At 41.8% G+C, this 20,662-nt stretch overlaps 1 protein-coding gene across 1 annotated transcript; it reads left to right on the plus strand.

The window, feature by feature from the left end:
* The first annotated feature begins 33 nt into the window (after positions 1-33).
* On the plus strand, positions 34-18,724 carry LOC139471811 (sialin-like). Its single transcript, XM_071254308.1, has 11 exons — positions 34-109; positions 3,343-3,572; positions 6,563-6,796; positions 9,018-9,105; positions 9,672-9,767; positions 10,606-10,736; positions 11,992-12,141; positions 13,855-13,987; positions 15,821-15,971; positions 17,780-17,870; positions 18,521-18,724. The coding sequence occupies exons 1-11, from the start codon at positions 34-36 to the stop codon at positions 18,722-18,724; spliced, it is 1,584 nt and encodes a 527-aa protein (XP_071110409.1).
* The last annotated feature ends 1,938 nt before the right edge of the window (positions 18,725-20,662 follow it).

Raw genomic sequence — 20,662 nt, forward strand, 5'->3', positions numbered from 1 at the left:
TTTTAACTCAAGTTCAGGGAATCATCTATGACAATGTCTGACGAATTGGTGGATCGTCAGCTCATGTACGAGGAACCGGAAGGTCAAAAGGTCAAGGATGAGGACATGGGTAAGTAATCACGCGACGTATATGTTTTACAAATAGAGAATCTCACCCGAGTGTCTTTTGATATGAAATATATCAACACGAGTTGATAAAAGTGGAAACATTCCGAGGTTTGCCGAGGGTTTTTGCCAATTTTATCAACGAGTGTTGATATATTTGATATCAAAAGACTCGAGGGTGAGATTTTATTTATCATCCAACATCATTCTTCCAACTTTTTCAAATGTTTTCAGTGTAAAAAGTACTGCTAACAGCTTCAGTAGCAGAGCCATTAGTGATGTCATTTGATTATGACGTCATGGTACCCAGTGACGTCACAATGGTCTGCAAACATTGTGATGTAATTTCATTGCAGTGACATCTACAGTGTAGATATCGCTTGATCTCATCCAAGCGATATCTCCTGTGGGAACCAGTTTTGGATGATAAATCCTAAGCACATGCTGTATGAATGTTACAAACTGAATATGGTTAAAGTACTTTCTTAGTCCGGAAACTCCGCCCCCCGGACGGTGACTGCTGGGGTGGATACATGTTACCACTTCATGTTCCAGACTCGATTATTTTGGACCGCCGTCAAAAAGATTGTATATTGGCATTGAACAACAAACAAACAAAACCTTGTTACGTATTTCACGTGTATCAGAGACGGGTTCGCCTTGATTTAACTGAAATGATGTTCAAAGTAGTGTATAGTTAATCAGTCGGAACCTTTCAGAGACCCCTGAAACCTCATTGCGATTGTGAAATATTTTGGTCGCCTGGAGGTTGCATCGCGGTCACATTGTCTGTGTGACTGAGGCTTTAGCAAAAATTCATGCCGATTTAATTAATAATAAACATCATGCTTTAAAATAATGAATGGATACTGGCTGACACATTTGTAAAGTAATACAAAAGATAAACGTGAGGTGTTATTTTTCAACAATTTTTTTATCGATCATTGGATAAACATTGGTTTATAGACTGGGTCCGAATCATTCCTATGTCCAATGATCGATAATCTTCCCGAGGTAAGAGCGTCCATTTGCCTTTTTATCAAAGTCTTGTTTCCACCCTTTCCACATCAAACCCACTTTCCTGTGCTAAATATGATTGGACTGTCGCAAATATCGATAGTTCAAACAGAGAACGTTTTACAACATCAACATCCACGACTGTGCACCTTCGTATGAATGTGATTCAATGCTGGAATATGTCTTTTTCATCACTTAAAACCCCAAACGATTGCCTATGTTTTTGTGTCAGGGATGAAATCGCGAATGTTTTCGTTGTCTGGTCGCCTTGGTCGTCGATTATTTTAGTCGCCATCTTTGTGAAGCTATACGAGATAAGAACAGCGATCTGATTGGATACCGCCTTTTCATTACAAGGGGCACAACTCGTGATCTACGCGGGGTGGTAGCAGGGTCGAGCCAAGAAAAGTGGCTTTGATGTGGCAAGGGTAGAAACTAGGCTTTGATATAACATCTTACAGCAAGTGAACGGAATGAATGCAACAACGCCATCGACCGACAGCAAGCAAAAGAATCATCTTCAGCAGTCTGCTGCAGCCAGGTTTTTTCCACGTAGCACCAAGCACCATTACAAGACTATGGAACCGTTAACAGACACGCAGGAGAACACGAGACCTTTCCAGATCCGTTCGACTACCTATCACTACTAGAGTGAGTGAGTGAGTTTGGTTTTACGCTGCTTTTAGCAATATTCCAGCAATATTACGGCGGGGGCCACCAGAAATGGGATTCACACATTGTACCCATGTCGGGATTCGAACCGGGTCTTCGGCGTGACGAGCGAACACTTTAACCACTAGGCTACCCGACCGCCCCTATCACTACTAGAGCACAGGACAGATTCATACGTTTCCGTCACTTTCATGAAAGATCCTCCTCGGCCACCTCTTCCATTACGGCAATACCAGGATTGCATAGGATATCAGCCCAGAAAGTGAGAAACCGGAGGTATTCGATCTAGACGGTGTCGTTTTGACGGACCTGCATTGTCAGCTGCGACGTCGATGATGTCAAGGTCACAGAGTATGGCCACAACTGCGGATGGAGACAAGTTTGGTTCAGTGACGAGTTACGGGTTTTTTTTTGCCGTGCGGATGGTAGACGTCGTGTGCACTGGCATCACAGGGAACCTTATGCTCGAAACTGCATGCAGGAAGTGGACAAATTTGGTAGTGGTAGTGTAATGATGTGGGCGGACATCTCCTACATTGGTAGAACAGACTTGGTGTGTGGACACCAGTCAGTTTGGGACTCTAATGGTGGCCATACAAGATATTGAGAACAGATGACCTTCATTTTAAAGATCTAGTGTTCCATGTGTACAATATGGAACCTTGGTAAATGACATTAATGTGTGCCAAATTTCAACAATCTATTGCCATTGGTTGCTTATTTATATGATATATTAATATTTATCTAAAATCACTTTTCCGTTTCGTTTTTGTCGAGTACTAGCATTTATTCATGAGTGCATTCACATTAATTCTTAGGCCCTTTTACTTATTGCTGCTGCAACTAATTGAACCCATTGTATAGCTATTTTTATCGTGAACCTAAACATGTGTTTAAATATAATTTGTCGTTTATTCATTGATGCCGTGTGGTTATTTACTGATTTCATACTATAGATCTGTACATAACGACTTCCTGGTTTGCATTTATCTAAATTCCCCAAGCCCCAACATTTACAGTTTATTTTACAACGCTTCTCGTTTATATTTAAATTACGATTTGAGTATCACCAGTATTTAACGAACTGGTATATATTTCATTCCCCCATCATCCATGAAAACATGCGGTTTCTTTGTGATGTAGTGACATCAGCCGTGTGCTTTAGTCAGTTCTTGAAAAACTAACTGAAGTCGATTGAGCCTGAAGCAGTATTAAGCCTTTGCGAACATTACCATTTTCTGACATTGAAGCAATGTGTTCACAGAACCGATGGTCTGTATCTTACATAGTGTCAAGCGAGACACCTTGCTTTTTCAGTGATATATAATATCAGCGACCGTTCGTCAGAGCATCTGCTGGCATTCACCTCGTTGGAATCAGGCTTTGGTTTGAACAGAGCAAAAGGTTTTCTATCCACCTGTCGTAGAGGTGATACTCAGGAACTGAGAGAAGCTGCCATGAGGGAACTAATATGACATATATCTGTAGGGATATATGACTGAATCAAGGCAGCCCACAATGCTCATATTGATTTATATTTCCTTGCAGTAAGCCCATTCGCCAGACGATGGATTCTGGCCTACGTGTCCTTCTTTGGTTTTGTGTTTGTATACGCCACCCGCGTCAACATCAGCGTGGCCATCATCTGCATGGTGCGGTCGTCGACGTCCAACGTCACATCAGTTGACAACAGCACTGGACTTAACGTGACGTGGAGGTCGGCAAATGTAGTTGGTGAAGCATGCGGCATTTTGGAACAGGCTGCATCAACTGACCAGGTATGAGGGCATCCAAACCCTGTCGAAATCATTCGATAGTAGTAGTAGTAGTAGTAGTAGTAGTAGTAGTAGTAGTAGTAGTAGTACATGGGCGGATACAGAGGTGGGTGCGCAGCCCCCTTTTTTTTAAAAAAATCTTTATTTCTGTATAAATTACCACCAAAGACAATAAATAGATCTTAATTGTGCATCCCCCTGTTCAAAAAAGCTGTATCCGCCCATGTAGTAGTAGTAGTAGTAGCAGCAGCAGCAGCAGCAGTAGTACGCTGTTGTATGTACCAACTGTATCTCAAGAAGAACCAGTCAAGTAGTCAATTGCAAGCTAGGCGACTTCTAGCTGCATCAGATGTCAGTTACAGTTTGTTCTTTACTCATGTCATGTGGTTTGTGAGTAGTAGTAGTAGTAGCAGCAGCAGCAGCAGCAGCAGTAGTACGCTGTTGTATGTACCAACTGTATCTCAAGAAGAACCAGTCAAGTAGTCAATTGCAAGCTAGGCGACTTCTAGCTGCATCAGATGTCAGTTACAGTTTGTTCTTTACTCATGTCATGTGGTTTGATTCCCAAGTTCAATTCGAACTGTTCCCGTGGGCACCCGAGTAGAATGCGTCCCCAGCACCCCAATACTGGGGTTAAGAGGCAACCTATTTTGGCAACCTGTTAGCTGTGGGTTAGTGTCGGTAAAGAAATGGTGTCTGGTGGCTGAGGACGCCGTAGCGGGCAAAAGCGTTCCCAAGTCAATAGTATTGCACAACAATTTACCAATGTTAAAGTATCAACTTGCGGAGGGTCCTATGTCTAGAGAGAGTGAGTATGGTTTTACGCCGCTTTTAGCAATGTTCCAGCAATATCACGGGCTTCACACATTGTACCCATGTCGGGAATCGAACCCGGGTCTTCGGCGTGACGAGCGAATGCTTTAACCACTAGGCTACCCGACCGCCCCTCCTATGTCTAGAAGGCAGAAGCTAATGGGCCAATCTGGTAAATGTCTTGTTCATGGTGTAGTGTGCATCGCAGCTGACAACGTTAAAATCCGGAAAATGTGTGTTTTGGTGTAATCATGGCATGTTCATTGTACCTTGTAAGTCAGTCACAAGTTGCAACATTTCTTGGTTCCTTCTGTGTCTGTTATAGTTTTACACACATGTCCACGCTAAACCTGCATCAGAAAATGATCAGTAAACTTAAAGAAAACTGTCAATCAACTCTTTTTATCAAGTAGTATCAAGGAGTGTCAATCTGGCCAAATTCTACTGCAGACAAGAACAATCCAAAACTAGAGTGCATGATTATGTTTTAATGGGCTACGCTTATCATCGTCAAACTATAACCGTTTGTTTCAGAGATACAAAGAAGGAGAAATGGTCTGATAATGATGAGGATTACAATAAAACAGGTCCACTCTATGCATTGTATACTGCCCTTTGTTTTCCCATATGACAGAGCATATCGTCCTACAATACTTGGAAGAAATTGTGCCATACTAAGCGAAGGTCTGTTTCTCATATCTGACACTCCCATTGTACCCGCTTTACAAACTAAGTTCACCTATTTAGATTGATAGATTATGTGATGAGAAAGAAAAATAAATTTGGTGTGCTCAATTTTTTTCACTGCGGTCACCCTGAAATCCAAGATGGCCGCCAATATGGCCGCCACTTTTCTACCTAACCTATTAACTTCACTATATATCCTGTTTGTTTAACAAATCTTAATCATAAATCACTACTGACCATAAACAGCTGATGTGTAATATATATATATTTTGTTTGGGCACCAAATTTAACATTTTAGAACGGAATTACTAGTTCAAAATGGATGCCAAGTTCAAATAAATTATATTCTTTAATACAAAACAATATATAAAATATGCATAACAACTGTATAATAAAATTGATTTGGTTTACAAATCAGTACAACGTACCGCACAGCAGATACAGTTGTAAGAGACAATAGAGTGGCTGTACAAAATTTAATGGCAGTTCAATTACAATGACAGTACAAAAAATAATACAGTCATTACAGCAATAACGACAAGCGTGCACCAGCAACAGTGGTCGAGCTTCCAAAACAGGACAAGGCTGGGTGTCCAGGAAGAAAACATAAATATCTTCACACAACCACTGGTCTTGTGAGATGTAATGTGATATACGAGAGACTCGTTTATTACCACTGATATAGTGTAAATATCTTCTGTGAGGTTCTATACAGTGCTGGACTAGTCTATCTGTTCCAGAAAATTATAACTACACATGACTTCAAAAATCGTCTGAATATAGTAACTTCCACACAACTGCTTACATTAGAACTGGAATTAGCACTACATTCGGGAAAACTAATTATTGTCAAAACAATGCTAATAACGTCTGAATATCCACAGAAACAATGTAGTACCATTGCAACATTGTTTAACAATATCTTACAATGCCATATAACAATATTCATGCTTAGTTTTTCCAATGATTGTAGAGATAATCTCACCCGAATGTCTTTGGATATCAAATGTATCTAGTTGATAAAAATGGAAAACTCCGAGACTTGCTTGTAGACAGAAATAAGCAGTGTCTTAAGTTTAAAAGGTACTGCTAACAGCTTCAGTAGCAGTGTCATTTGATTGTGACATGATGGTAACCAATGACGTCAGAGTGATCTGCAAAGCATTGGATGCAATTACTTTGCAGCGATATCTTCTATGTAGATATCGCTTGATCGCATTACCATGACGTCACAATGCTCTGCAAAGAATTATGGTGCAATTTCATCGCTTGATCTCACCCAAGCGATATCTCCTTTCGGAGCCAGTTTTCGACGATAAGATGATGATCTTCTCTCTATCCAATGCAACATTCACTGGTTCTTTACACAAAAAAAGATGAAGAAATAATTTTACGGTAGAATGAGTCATACCGTGTCTTTAAATGTCCGTGTTGAAGATGCGATTCCTGTACACGTATATTTATACTTAATACTGCCTTTGATTGTGTTCCAGAGAGGAGAGTTCGACTGGGACAAGTCCACCAGGTCTCGTATTCTCGCCATGTACTTTTATGGCTACATTTTCACTCAAATACCCGGAGGGTGGTTAGCAGGACGATACGGGGCTCGCCGGGTGTGGGGACTTGGGATGTTTGTGAACGGACTTGGGACCATTCTCACCCCTGTCAGTGCACGCCTGAATGTGTATGTTTTGTATGCAGTGAGATTCACCACAGGGTTTGCAGCGGTGAGTTTCTGCGTCCTTAATCTAACATTTATCTGACATGCTTATGTTAAATGATCAAATTTCTCATCATAATAATAAGAACTCTCTGGCGAAAGCACGTCCCTTGCGCACGCCAGAAACCTATGATTGTGGGTTCGAATCCCGGTTCGCCCCGATTATGTTTCTAGGTTTGTTGGCACCATACCCGTGCTCGTGGGTTTCACCGAAGTGGTAAACGTCTGAGGCCTGCATCACTTCGGGCTTTCCTCCCACATGAAGCTGACACGCCGCGATATAACTGGAATACTGTTAAAAGCGGCGTTAAACCCAACTCACTCACTCACTCACTCACTCTGGTGAAAGCAGAGTTCATTATACGATGTCGACAAGATCATGCTGCGTTTATGAATCGCTAATAATTATAATGATAATCTAATAGTGTTTATACCATGTGTTCACGAAGACGTATCGTCACAAACACAAGCAAAGGCAAGTCAACAGATCTCCTGAGCATATGGTATAGGTCAAAAAAGTTGAATGCACGATTCATCATGTATTGTCACTGATGCGTCAAATTTGGAATGTTTTCTACATGTCTTTCGTCAAATGTTTTGAAAACTTTACCAAAGCCTTGAATGCTGTAACCCTGATGAAGAAGCTTTTAAGTAAGATTCCTATGACGATCTTTGAAATCTTCGTGGAAAGAGAATTCTTGATTGTTCTTTAAAAGGTGTCCGATGTCGACACCAAAGGCTGAAGCTCCCGGAATATTGATCGCTATTAAGTTGGATTGGTTGGTTTGTTGTTTTACGCCGCACTCAGCAATATTTCAGCTATATAACGACGGTCTGTGAATAATCCACTCTGGACCACACAATCAAGTGATTGATATCATGAGCATCGATCCGAGCAATTGGGCTACGATGACATGCATCAACCAAGTCAGCGAGCCTGACCACCCGATCCCGTTAGTCGCCCCCTTCGACAAGCATAGTCGCCTTTTACGGCAAGCATGGGTTGCTGAAGACCTATTCTACCCCGGATCTTCACGCGTCACTACTACTACTTCCTTCTTGCCAGATGGGGCGGTCGGGTAGCCTAGTGGTTAAAGCGTTCGCTCGTCACGCCGAAGACCCGGGTTCGATTCCCGACATGGGTACAATGTGTGAAGCCCATTTCTTGTGTCCCCCGCCGTGATATTGCTGGAATATTGCTAAAAGCGGCGTAAAACCATACTCAGTCAGTCTTGCCAGGTGGTATTTAGGACAGTTTCTGTTACTCTGAATCCGTCTCTCTGGAATTGCCCTCCTCCATGCTACTGTTTGTTTGTTGTTTGACTCCGCACTCAGCAACATTCCAGCTACATTATCATGACGGTGGCTTGTAAACAAGCCATATGAGATAAACAAGTGATTGCCGTTCATCTTTTCGAGGCAAGTGAGTTAACTGACTATAAAAGTCCAGTTTCCACCCTTGCCGAACTAGGCTGGTATTATGGAGTTACATTTTGGCTGGGCTAACGAGTCTATGCATAGTCCGCATCGCGCACCGAAATCGAAATCCGGTTCGTAAAGTGTCATGCATAGTTCGGTCGACTGCAGGATTTGCAAAACATGTGCACCGCTAACTCGTTGTCAACAAATATTTTCTATATTTTTTCATGTTTTTAATCAAGGTGCTCACGCGATTTGATGCACTTCGCGATGTAAGACTCGTTTTAACACAATATAGATCTTGATTATCAGATCGTCTTGACTGGGCGCCACCGTTTTGTTTGAAGCAAATGCTAGTGATACGAGAGGTTGAATCTGATTGGTCAATAGGAGAGGCATAGAAAGGACATTACTCGCAATAGCCACTGGTGGCGCTACGATCGAGCCCAGGAATTCCAGCCTAGTTCGGCAAGGGTGGAAACTGGACTTTTAAAGTCAGTTAACTCTCTTGAGCCGGGAAGATGATTGCTGTTATGCTCAACACCACCAGCCCATTTGGACAAAATACCCACTCAATCACTAAGCATGACCATCAAATTCGTTCAGGTTGTAAGGGATCAATTCTAACCCGGTGTCCCCAGCGGGTCCATGTCTTCCGTTTACTGATAACTAAAGTTAAATAAATGAGGATCTGTACAAGTGATGTGTTTAATTACTATTTCATTATACTAATTTTACATGGTTCATTTGATCAAATTGTATTTTATATCAGATGCTTATCTATACTTTATTAATTTTGGATGTCACAGGGGGTGTCATTTCCCGCTACACATTCACTATGGGGGAGATGGGCACCACCCCTGGAGAGAAGCAGACTCATGTCGGTTTGCTATGCAGGTAACACTTGCGATCTGTCCTTGAAAACGATGATACAAAATAAAAATTGCAGTCGATATGGTTTGTCGGAAACTGCCTAAAATTACAGTATTCAACATTTTACCCAAAATATAGTTCTAAGAAACGATATGTTCTAAAGGTAAATCGCAGATTAACTGACTGCATTGTGTAGATTTGTGGACACAAATGACGAAAACAAAATAAGATGGTTGAGATGCAGATACAAAATCACTTAAAGGAATATAGACACATATATTTTAAACATCCTCCGTAGGAGGGGGCACGGGTGGCCCAGTCGTCTAATGCGATGTGATTCGCTGTGCAGAGTTGCGTCCCTTGGGCACGCCAGAAACCTATGATTGTGGGTTCGAATCCCGGTTCGCCCCGATTATGTTTCTAGGTTTGTCAGCACCATACCCGTGCTCGTGGGTTTCACCGAAGTGGCAAACGTCTGAGATCTGCATCACTTCGGGCTTTCCTCCCACATTAAGCTGACACGCCGCGATACAACTAGAATACTATTAAAAGCGGCGTTAAACCCAGCTCACTCACTCATTCCTCTGCAGGATCTCACGTGGGAACTGTCATCGCATTTGCACTGTCTGGGTACCTCTGTTCCAACGGGTTTGACAACGGCTGGGGCTCCATATTCTACGTGTTCGGTTTGTATGCCTAAAGTATGGTTAAATAACATTTTACATTTACGAAAACAACAATAATAATTAGATTTGTTGTTTATACTGTTACGTGGTGTAGTACTGAATTCAGTATATTTGACAATGACAATTTGAAAGCTGCATATTTAAGATTATCATCATAACCACACCGTCAAAAATTGCAGAGCTAACTGTCAATAATGGATGTTCTTTCTCCAGCAATACTATGACAACGTTAAACACTGTGAATAAAAGATGCCGTTCGGGTGCGATTCGGTGACACGGGTGGCCCAGTCGTCTAAGACGCCGCGATTCGCTGTGCAGAATTGCGTCCTTTGGGCACGACAGAAACCTATGATTGTGGGTTCGAATCCTGGTTCACCCCGATTATGTTTCTAGGTTTGTCAGCACCATACCCGTGCTCGTGGGTTTCACCGAAGTGGTAAACGTTTGAGATCTGCATCACTTCGGGCTTTCCTCCCACATTAAGCTGACTCGCCGCGATATAACTAGAATACTGTTAAAAGCGGCGTTAAACCCAACTCACTCACTCACTCACAGCAGTAATAGATAACGTTTTCGTCATCGGTATTATCATCGGCATCACAACAGAAGAGGAGTGAGTGAGTGAGTATGGTTTTACGCGTTGAGCAATATTCCAGCAATATCACGGCGGGGGACACCGGAAATGGGCTTCACATGTGGGAAATCGAACCCGAGTCTTAGGCGTGACGCTTTTACCACTAGGCTACCCCATCGCCCGAACAGAAGAATAAGAGAGAGGGTATCGGTTCATCTAATCTCATGTATACTCTGATGCTAAAAGTAACCCATTGCCCCGCAGGTGCTGGGAACTTGGTGTGGGTCGGGCTGTGGATGCTGGTGTCCGCTGACAATCCCCGAAAACATAAATTCATATCTAAGAAGGAGATCGCATACATCGAGAAGAAGATAGGCCTCAAGACTAACATAATGGTATACTGTATGTCATAACGTCCTGGGGGGCACGGGTGACCCAGTCGTCTAAGGCTCAGCGATTCGCTGTGCAGAGTTGCGTCCCTTGGGCAGAAACCTATGATTGTGGGTTCGAATCCCCATTCGCCCCGATTATGTTTCTAGGTTTGTCAGCACCATACCCGTGCCCGTGGGTTTCACCGAAGCGGTAAACGTCTGAGACCTGCATCACTTCGGGCTTTCCTCCCATATTGAAGCTGACCCGCCGCGATATAACTGGAATACTGTTAAAAGCGGCGTTAAACCCAACTCACTCACTCACTCACTCACTGAATCTTTATGAATACATCTAAACATGAAACAGACGAAGCGGTTTCACTGATCTCCTTTATGTCTAGTTCAGGTGTATCAATCAGTGGCAGGGAATTGTCTATTTGATGGCCATTGAACGATATCAGATTGATATACCTGAAATATAAGTTAAACTTTCTTTACCAAATTACTTTGTTTCGACTTTGCCAATTCGAGGAGGAATTCCCATTCACGTGCACAAAGAAACAGATCAATAAGAAGGGGAGCATAACTGGTGCCCATGGGGATGCCTTCTCCTGTGCCATCATTGGTTATAATTAAGTCATTCCAGAAAAATTATGGAAGACATTCAGAGTAAAAATAAATGACACGTCTGCTGTTTAGATGATGCGTGATGGTAACCTTTGACCTTTATATGGGCGTTTTCATACCTCCCCAGTCAATGACAATTTTTTCTATGAATATTGGCGGATGATACCGGTAGAGGGGAACATTACCCTTTTCGCGAACACCTGGTGTCTCCACCCATTTCCAGTGATCCATTCATGTAATTGTCATCATTATTTTCCCTGTTGCTTACCATGCTTAAATATATATTCGATAAATGCAAAATAATGTAAATACAGTAAACTACGGTTATAACGAACTCAAAGGGGCTACTAATTTTAGTTCGTTATAACCGTAATTCGTTTTAAGCATATATACAGCATAACTACAGCATATAGTCGGGACTAAAAAGTTAGTTCGTTATATCCGTTAGTTCGTTATAAGCGTGTTTGTTATAACCGTAGTTTACTGTATACGTATAACCACCATCTCAAATTATCAAGTTAATATTTTACCACGCTTTTAGCCAGGACATATGTAAACGTATACATATAAACGACCCTGTTAAATATCCTATTGACTGACGTTGGCCTTCACATGTACTGCATGTAACAAGTATGTCCTCACTGTATTTCAGACTCGATCTACCCCCTGGTTGGCTATGGCCAAGTCTGGACCTCTCTGGGCCATCATTCTGGCTCATATGTGCAACAACTGGACCAATTATACACTTATCACTGTCCTCCCTACTTTCATGAAGGAAGTTCTCAAGTTCGACATCCGCCAGGTTTGTTTGTTGGGGTCTTCTGCAAAACGACGTAAGTTCTCACGAGAAATGGTGAACCTGGAGTGCTTCTGAGCGGGAGTTAGAAGCCTTGGAACCCAGATAACGGAAACCAGTTGTCCAGTTCATTCATCAGAATGTTCTCAACACTCTCATGAATGAGAGATGCCTACTGTATTGGCTCTGTGGCGTGTGTTGAATCGTGGATAATGCATACTCATACAATGAATTTTATCAACATTATCCTGAGCGGTGCCAGTTGAAGGTCTTACTGATCTGGTGTTATCTTCGAGGCTTCCTCTTCCCCTCTGTAGGGGGCACGGGTGGCCCAGTCGTCTAAAGCGCCGCGATTCGCTGTGCAGAATTGCGTACCTTGGGCAAGCCAGAAACCTATGATTGTGGGTTCGAATCCTGGTTCGCCCAGATTATGTTTCTAGGTTTGCCAGCACCATACCCGTGCTCGTTGGTTTCACCGAAGTGGTAAACGTCTGAGACCTGCATCACTTCGGGCTTTCCTCCCACATTAAACTGCCACGCCGCGATATAACTGGAATACTGTTAAAAGCGGCGTTAAACCCAACTCACTCACTCAGTCACTCTTCTCCTCTGTGACTCTTCTGCCCACCTGTTAACAGCGACAACATAAGGAACATATACCCCTAAGGTTGACACCATGTCCGCCTTTTCAGTTTGAGATACTTGATGACAGCTCCATTGCCAATTTTGTTCATTTTCGTCAAAAGAGAATACCTAGTCACGTTGATACCTGCAGGTTTATGCAGCCTGGTTGTGTATTTGGTTAATAAGGGAGAGTAGGGAGCTCGAGTGTACAGTTTAATACATGCAAAATGTTTAGTGTACTATACATCCTTCGTAATTTGGCTCAGAACTTTTCAGACACCCTTCGTAAATGAGTAAGCGGGGGAAAACAATATGTTTTGGAACATTGAGCAATATCACGTTAAATATTATCAGTATATACTTATACAAACTGAATTGAAACTGAATATCTTATGTGTTTGTGGAACGCTTTTAACACCCTGCAACGCCACTGCAATATGTGAAATACATGTTTATATGCAATCATCTCAATGTAGATAATATTCATCACAACCAGTAATATCCTACAGCGGTCTTTAAATGGTTTATTCATGACCAGGAAAAACAAGTGACAGCGTAATCAACGTTCTGCCAGGACATTGGCTTCATAAATACGCCGAGTTAGCCATGCGGAGCGCCTCTATTTCACACCAAATTGAATACGCAGTCACTCATTGATAGATAGATAGATAAATATTCATTATTTCCTCCAGATATTGAAGATACATATCATATATGATATTATGTATAATTACAGAGCTGTACAATAGTATAATTTAACAATATTATGAGAAATGATAACTACAAAATGCATGACAATCAAGCATTCTTATAACTGTTTTGTAACAGATACAGCCATTTCCTACAGTATCTTGACACAATAACCATAAGGTCACCCATAGACTTTGAGATAAAGAGCTAACACACTCAGGCATACCCCCAAGTAGTACAGACAGGATTATATCATCGTCCTCACTACATAGTCTTGCAAATGTAGAGACATCTATCACATCACAAATGATTTCAAATAGTTAATTTCTGTCATTCATATTCAATGTACAATACAAAATGACATGCTTAATAATATCATGAGCAACATGTGTTGTGTTGTTACAGAATGGGGTTCTATCCTCCCTACCCTATCTCTGTCACTCGGTGTTGGCAGTTCTGGCTGGTCAACTAGCTGACTTCGTGAGAGCCAGAACCAGACTCGGTACCACGAAGGTCAGGAAGATCTGGCAAAACGCAGGTATATGTACATGCTTAACAGATTGGTATGAAACACATAACATTCAGAATATACGCTAGACATGACAATAGCAATTGTGACCATATACTTTTGTACCACTTTATGAATGAATAATAATACAGAAGGTTGCACGTGGGAGAGGGGTGCTACGCCATACGGGTTGATACCAAACAAGTGATCGGGTATTCTAATTGTAAAAACGCCTATTACACTCATTTGGTGACATATCTTCAAAACAACAACTCGATTGCTGAACGCGAATTACCAAATCACAAAACTCTCTGTCCTAAGCATTCATGCCCATACAAACATGAAAGTAATCCGCAGAGGGGGGTAGGGTGGCCTCGTGGTTTAAGCGTTCCCTCGTCACACCGAGGACCCGGGTTCGATTCCCCACATGGGTACGATATGTGAAGCCCATTTCGGGTTTTCCCCCGCCGTGATATTGCTTGAAAATTGTTAAAAGCGGCATAAAACCATACTCACTCACCCTGAAATTATTCCCAAACGAAAAAACACGTTATATCAGTGCGCACATTGTACCGATTACTTTCGACTGTACGATTCATTGCAAAAAAAAAACACCCTGGATATCTGGAAATATCCTTTGGAGGAGTTGAATTAATGGTTACTGAGGAGAAAATTTAGAGTTCATACAATGATTGTTTCAAACTTGTCTTTTCATCCAGTGTTATCTGCTGTTGTCCCAAGACCAGCTTCTTAGTTGGAAATATTAAAGTGTCTTCCTTTGCCTGTTATTGTTGAAGTAATTAATTGGTAGATATATGTGTGTCGAGTGGATAACACCATTCTCGGCGGGATGCTTGCGTATTGTTACTAAGTCAGTGGACCCGTGAAGATTCCGGGGTAGAATAGGTCTTCAGCAACCCATGCTTGCCGTAAAAGGGTGTCTCTGCTTGTCGCAAAAGGCGACTGGCGGGATCGGGTGGTCAGGCTCGCTGACTTGGTTGATGCATGTCATCGATCCCAATCGCGTGGATCGATGCTCATGACGGCAATCACTGGATTGTCTGGTCCAGACTCGATTATTTACAGACCGCCGTCATATAGCTGGAATATTGCTGAGTGTGGCGTTAAACAACAAACAAACAAACAAAACTAAGTCAATGTACCCAGTCGGCATGGTAGATGTGTTCCCAGACTGTCCTTTACCACGACAACGTTCAACCCAGACTTTTCATGACATTGCTGCCTGATGACGTAACACCCAGGTTGAGAGTTTTTGTGGCGTTGAACCCTGGCTTTGTTGTTTGTTTGTTTTGTTTACGCCGCACTCAGCAATATTCCAACTGTATGACAAATAATCGAGTCTAGACCTGACAATCCAGTGACTGACATCATGAGCATCGATCCACGCAATTGGCATACCATGACATGCATCATCCAATTCAGCGAGCTTGACCACCTGATCCCGTTAGTCGCCTCTTTCGACAAGCATAGCAAGCATGTCGAAATGATATGACAATAAGATTACTTTAAACAATCGATAGTTGTGTATTTCAGAATAAAGGTCTTATAAAAAGACCATGATCATGAATGTAAGTCTTCAAACACCTATCTTCTTTAGTGGCTCATTCGTCTGAGGAACACAAAATAGCTGAATAGAGTTGTTTGCCTTAGCCGTGTCAGGATCCGCTGATCAAGGGCTCGAGTGGCAGATTCGACCTGATTATGACCCTTGTTTTTTTCTGCATCATATTTTACCAATGTGCTAAAGGCCTTCATGGATCTTTTCACCCCTTTTAATCTGAAACGCCGTGAAATAACGGAAAATGAGTCCAAAACGACATTAAAAAAGACTTTCCATTTTAGCGTTTCTCTCGGTTGCTGTTTTCCTTGTGGCAACAAGCTTTGTGAATTGCGAGAACAGGATTGTCGCAGTCGTCTTCCTGTGTGCCGCCGTTGGTTGTATGGGAATCGTCAAGGGAGCATACATGGTTAACCACGTCGACATTGCCCCCAAGTACGTTACCGAAATAGGTTGTTACAGTAAACTACGGTTATAACGAACTCAAAGGGACTACTATTTTAGTTCGTTATAACCGTAGTTCGTTATAATCATATATGCAGCATAAGTACAGCAAATAGTCGGGACCAAAAAAGTGAGTTCGTTATATCCGTCAGTTCGTTATAAGCGTGTTCGTTATAACCGTATTTTACTGTATTTTTATTGATAGATGTTCCCCTGGCTTTGTACACAGATTTGTACTGCTTTACGGGGTCAGGTAACAAACAAACACTTACTTTTTTTAAGCAAATTGTGAATGGCGCTTCCTTCCGATATGGCAGGACATGTTTATCCTTCTTGCGAACACCTGGTGTCATCACTGATTTTCAGTGAACCATTTATATCATTTTCACCGCCATGCTGCCTTTTACGCCCCATGGAATATATTTCGGATAATAAAAAAAATAAAAAATAAAAAATAAAAAAAATAAAAAATCAAAACAAAATCGGATAATCAGGTCTGGTTATTATCTAACGACGTTTTACTATTTACTATATCGCCGCGAATAGCTGCAAAATTGCTGATGCGGCGTTAAGCAATATTCACTCACTCACTCACTACTATTTACTATAAACACATATTTCATATTTACCCATACAGTAAACACGTTTTCATCGAGCACGCGTATAACGAACTGACGGATAAAACGAACTTTTGGGGGTGCCGTCCATTTGCTGTATACATGGAGAATCTCACCCTTGTGCCTTTTGATATCAAATATATCGACACGAGTCGATAAAAGTTTAAAACTCTGTGGCTTGCCGAGGAGTTTTACATTTTTATCGACGAGTGTTGATTTATTCGATATCAAAAGACACAAGGATGAGATTCTTTTCATCATCCAACATCATTCTTCCAACGTTTTCAGTTTGTAGACAGTAATAAGCAGTGTCTTAAGTGTAAAAAGTACTGCTAACAGCTCCAGCTGCAGAGCCATTAGCGATGTCATTTTATTGTGACATCATGGTTACCAATGTGTTCTGCAAAGCATTGGATGCACTTACATTGCAGCGATATCTACAATGTAGATATCGCTTGATCGCACCCAAGCCATATCTCCTGTGGGAGCCAGTTTTGGATATTAAAAAAATGCTCACTACGAACTTCGGTTATAACGAAGTTAAATTAGTGGTCCCTTTGAGTTAACTTAATTTCATATTTTTCAAATCTTCTCATTCAGACCACGAATCTCAATCTTAAATCACCTGTTTCATGTAAATTCAAAACGTAAATGACAGATGATTCCAGATGTATCGGCCAAAAAAGATTCCATAGGGTGTAAATGTCAAATACTTATCGGGCGATCGGGTAGCCTAGTGGTTAAAGCGTTCGCTCGTCACGCCAAGACCCGGGTTCGATTCCCGACATAGGTGTAATGTGTGAAGCCCATTTCTGGTGTCCCCTGCCATGATATTGCTGGAATATTGCTAAAAGCGGCGTAAAACCAGACTCACTCATTCACTCAAATAATTACCAAAAGTTGTATGACTGGATCACTGGAAATCAGTGATGGCAACAGGTCTTCGTGAAAATGGTAAGCATGACCTGCTCGACCGGTAGCACCTGTCACTCGCACAATGTTCAGTAAAAAGGTGTGAAAAAACTCGCGAAAAAACTTTATCAATGACTCTATAATTTCTTAAAAATATAATGTCAAAAAGACGCTGTACATAATCGTTATTGACAGGCACGTTATTATACAAACTCTTTCGTCTATAATTTTGTCCATAAGTGAAGCTAGTTTTAACAATGTTTTTTTCAGTTATTCTGGAGTATTATTTGGAATTACCAATACAGTGGCTACTGTACCGGGGATGATAGCCCCTCTAGTAGCTGGGGCTCTCACGCCTAACGTAAGTATTTGTTTGTTTGTTGTTTAACCGACGTAATATTTTAGATATATGACGGCGGCCATTAGATGATGTAGCTCGGACCAAACAATCCAGTGATTGATACATATGCGTCTTCTCACGTCGCATGGGTATGGTGACACTCAACGTCAGCCACGTCACTGAACGTTACCACCACAGCTAACTGGGAACCTATTCTGACCCGAAACCCACTGGGGAAAAAACTTGAGTGAGTGAGTTGGGTTTATCGCCGCTTTTAACAGTATTCCAGTTATATCGCGGCGTGTCAGCTTAATGTGGGAGGAAAGCCCGAAGTGATGCAGGTCTCAGACGTTTACCACTTCGGTGAAACCAACGAGCACGGGTATGGTGCTGACAAACCTAGAAACATAATCGGGGCGAACCAGTATTCGAACCCACAATCATAGGTTCCTGGCGTGCCCAAGGGACGCAACTCTGCACAGCGAATCACGGCGCCTCAGACGACTGGACCACCCGTGCCCCCAGAAAACTTAAGTAAGATAACTAGTGTGACATAAGGCGAGAAACATTTTGTTCTCCCAACTATCATCTGCAGTTTACTGATATATATTTTTATATGTCTTCAATATTAATGTTTACAATCATTACTTGTTTGGACCCTCTTTTCTCAGAAAACTGCAGAGGAATGGCGCCTTGTGCTGTACATTTGTGCGGGGTTTCTGGTAGCAGGTGCGCTCATCTTCACCTTTCTCGCCAGCGGTGAGACACAGCCTTGGAACGATCATGACGATTTAGAGCTTGACGTAATAAAAGACGAGAAATCACATAAATATAGCGCCGTGGACGACACTAAGGGAACTGGAGAGGAACACTAGGTACGCCGTCAAAGAAGTTATCAGTACATTTTGGACAAGGGTGTCATTGTCATTGAAGCTCTGTGAAATAAATCATGGCGAAGAGATATTGCAGTCAAAACGAAAAATGTCTCCATGTGATCGAGGTTATTAACAAGAATAAATCGAAATAACAACATTTGTTATTCAGAATATTTATTATAGAGTTTCGCAATTCTGTCTCGTGTGTGTTTCTTTATCAAAGCATTTTGTTCAAGAATAAAGGGAAAGTCCTAAGACCTATTATGTATATCGTGATATACACAAAATGTTTGACCGGCATTCTGTAAGTTGCTTGACAACAGAATTAGCATCTTTTAGTCGCTGTTTCAGTAAAATAAAGATTGTTTATAAATTCATTCTTAATTGCAAGGTAAAACCAGACAACACAATGTTTGATATTATGTGCAACGATCAACGCCATCAAGGTGCGTCATCAATAAGCTGGAATATTGCTGATTGTGGCGTTACACAATAGTCACTCAATCAGTCATCGTTTAGCTGGAATATTGCTGATTGTGGTGTTACACAATAGTCACTCAATCAGTCATCGTTTAGCTGGAATATTGGTGATTGAGGCGTTACACAATAGTCATGAAGTCAGTCATCGTTGAGCTGGAATATTTGTGATTGTGGCGTTTCACAGTAGTCATGAAGTCAGTCATCGTTGAGCTGGAATATTTGTGATTGTGGCGTTACACAATAGTCATGAAGTCAGTCATCGTTAAGCTGGAATATTTGTGATTGTGGCGTTACACAATAGTCATGAAGTCAGTTATCGTTTAGCTGGAATATTGGTGATTGAGGCGTTACACAATAGTCATGAAGTCAGTCATCGTTGAGCTGGAATATTTGTGATTGTGGCGTTACACAGTAGTCATGAAGTCAGTCATCGTTAAGCTGGAATATTTGTGATTGTGGCGTTACACAGTAGTCATGAAGTCAGTCATCGTTAAGCTGGAATATTGGTGATTGAGGCGTTACACAATAGTCATGAAGTCAGTTATCGTTTAGCTGGAATATTGCTGATTGTGGCGTTACAGAATAGTCATGAAGTCAGTCATCGTTTAGCTTGAATATTGGTGATTGTGGTGTTACACAATAGTCACTCAACCAGTCATCGTTAAGCTGGAATATTGGTGATTGTTGCGTTACACAATAGTCACTCAGTCAGTCATCGTTTAGCTGGAATATTGCTGATTGTGGCGTTACACAATAGTCACTCAATAAGTCATCGTTAAGCTGGAATATTGCTGATTGTGGCATAACACAATAGTCACATAGTCAGTCATCGTTGTCGGCAGCAGAAGACTTGATTATGTTAACTCAAGGATTTCTTTTCGCTGGAACTCGTCTTTAAACAACAAACACATAAAATATGAATATTATGTGGTTACGGTGAGCATAGTAGAGACCATTAGGACAAACTGACGATTCTGATTTATCGTCCTTGCCCAAACGTGAATGCTATTCCGTGATGCGAGTGCATCCATTGACTGACAACAAACTTCCCACACTTTGAGAATATCATCATCTTTCATTCGCTTGCTACCTGATACGTTGAACACCCTCACCTTTCGCGACCACCTCGTGTCAACATTGATTCGTGAAGGTGTGTGTGTGTGTGGGGGGGGGGGGGGGGGGGGGGGGAACGGGGGGGGAACGGGGGGGGGGAGGGGGAGGGAGGAGAGACAGACATGGACAGACAAGTAGGAATAACCATTATGCCTTGGCGTTTATATTTACATCAGCCAGGTCACTGCACCATAAACAGCATTGAGTGCACATCTGTTCATCGATCGCTTGTGCATGTTAGTCATTGCGTGAATGTGATTGGAGATCATTTGTGCGTGACGATATTTTATCGTGTACACATCAGTCGAAATCTATTTTCCCAGATTCACTCCAACTCACCTACTC

Source organism: Haliotis cracherodii, unplaced genomic scaffold, assembly GCF_022045235.1.
Source record: "Haliotis cracherodii isolate W230 unplaced genomic scaffold, xgHalCrac1.p SCAF_23, whole genome shotgun sequence".
Lineage (NCBI taxonomy): Eukaryota > Metazoa > Mollusca > Gastropoda > Lepetellida > Haliotidae > Haliotis > Haliotis cracherodii.

Excerpts from the sequence above, each read along its gene's own strand:
- LOC139471811 (XM_071254308.1), top strand. The coding sequence starts at position 34 with ATGTCTGACGAATTGGTGGATCGTCAGCTCATGTACGAGGAACCGGAA. Across the intron at positions 9,768-10,605 it reads CTCCATATTCTACGTGTTCG|GTGCTGGGAACTTGGTGTGG; the intron begins GTTTGTATGCCT and ends ATTGCCCCGCAG. Across the intron at positions 17,871-18,520 it reads CTGGGGCTCTCACGCCTAAC|AAAACTGCAGAGGAATGGCG; the intron begins GTAAGTATTTGT and ends CTCTTTTCTCAG.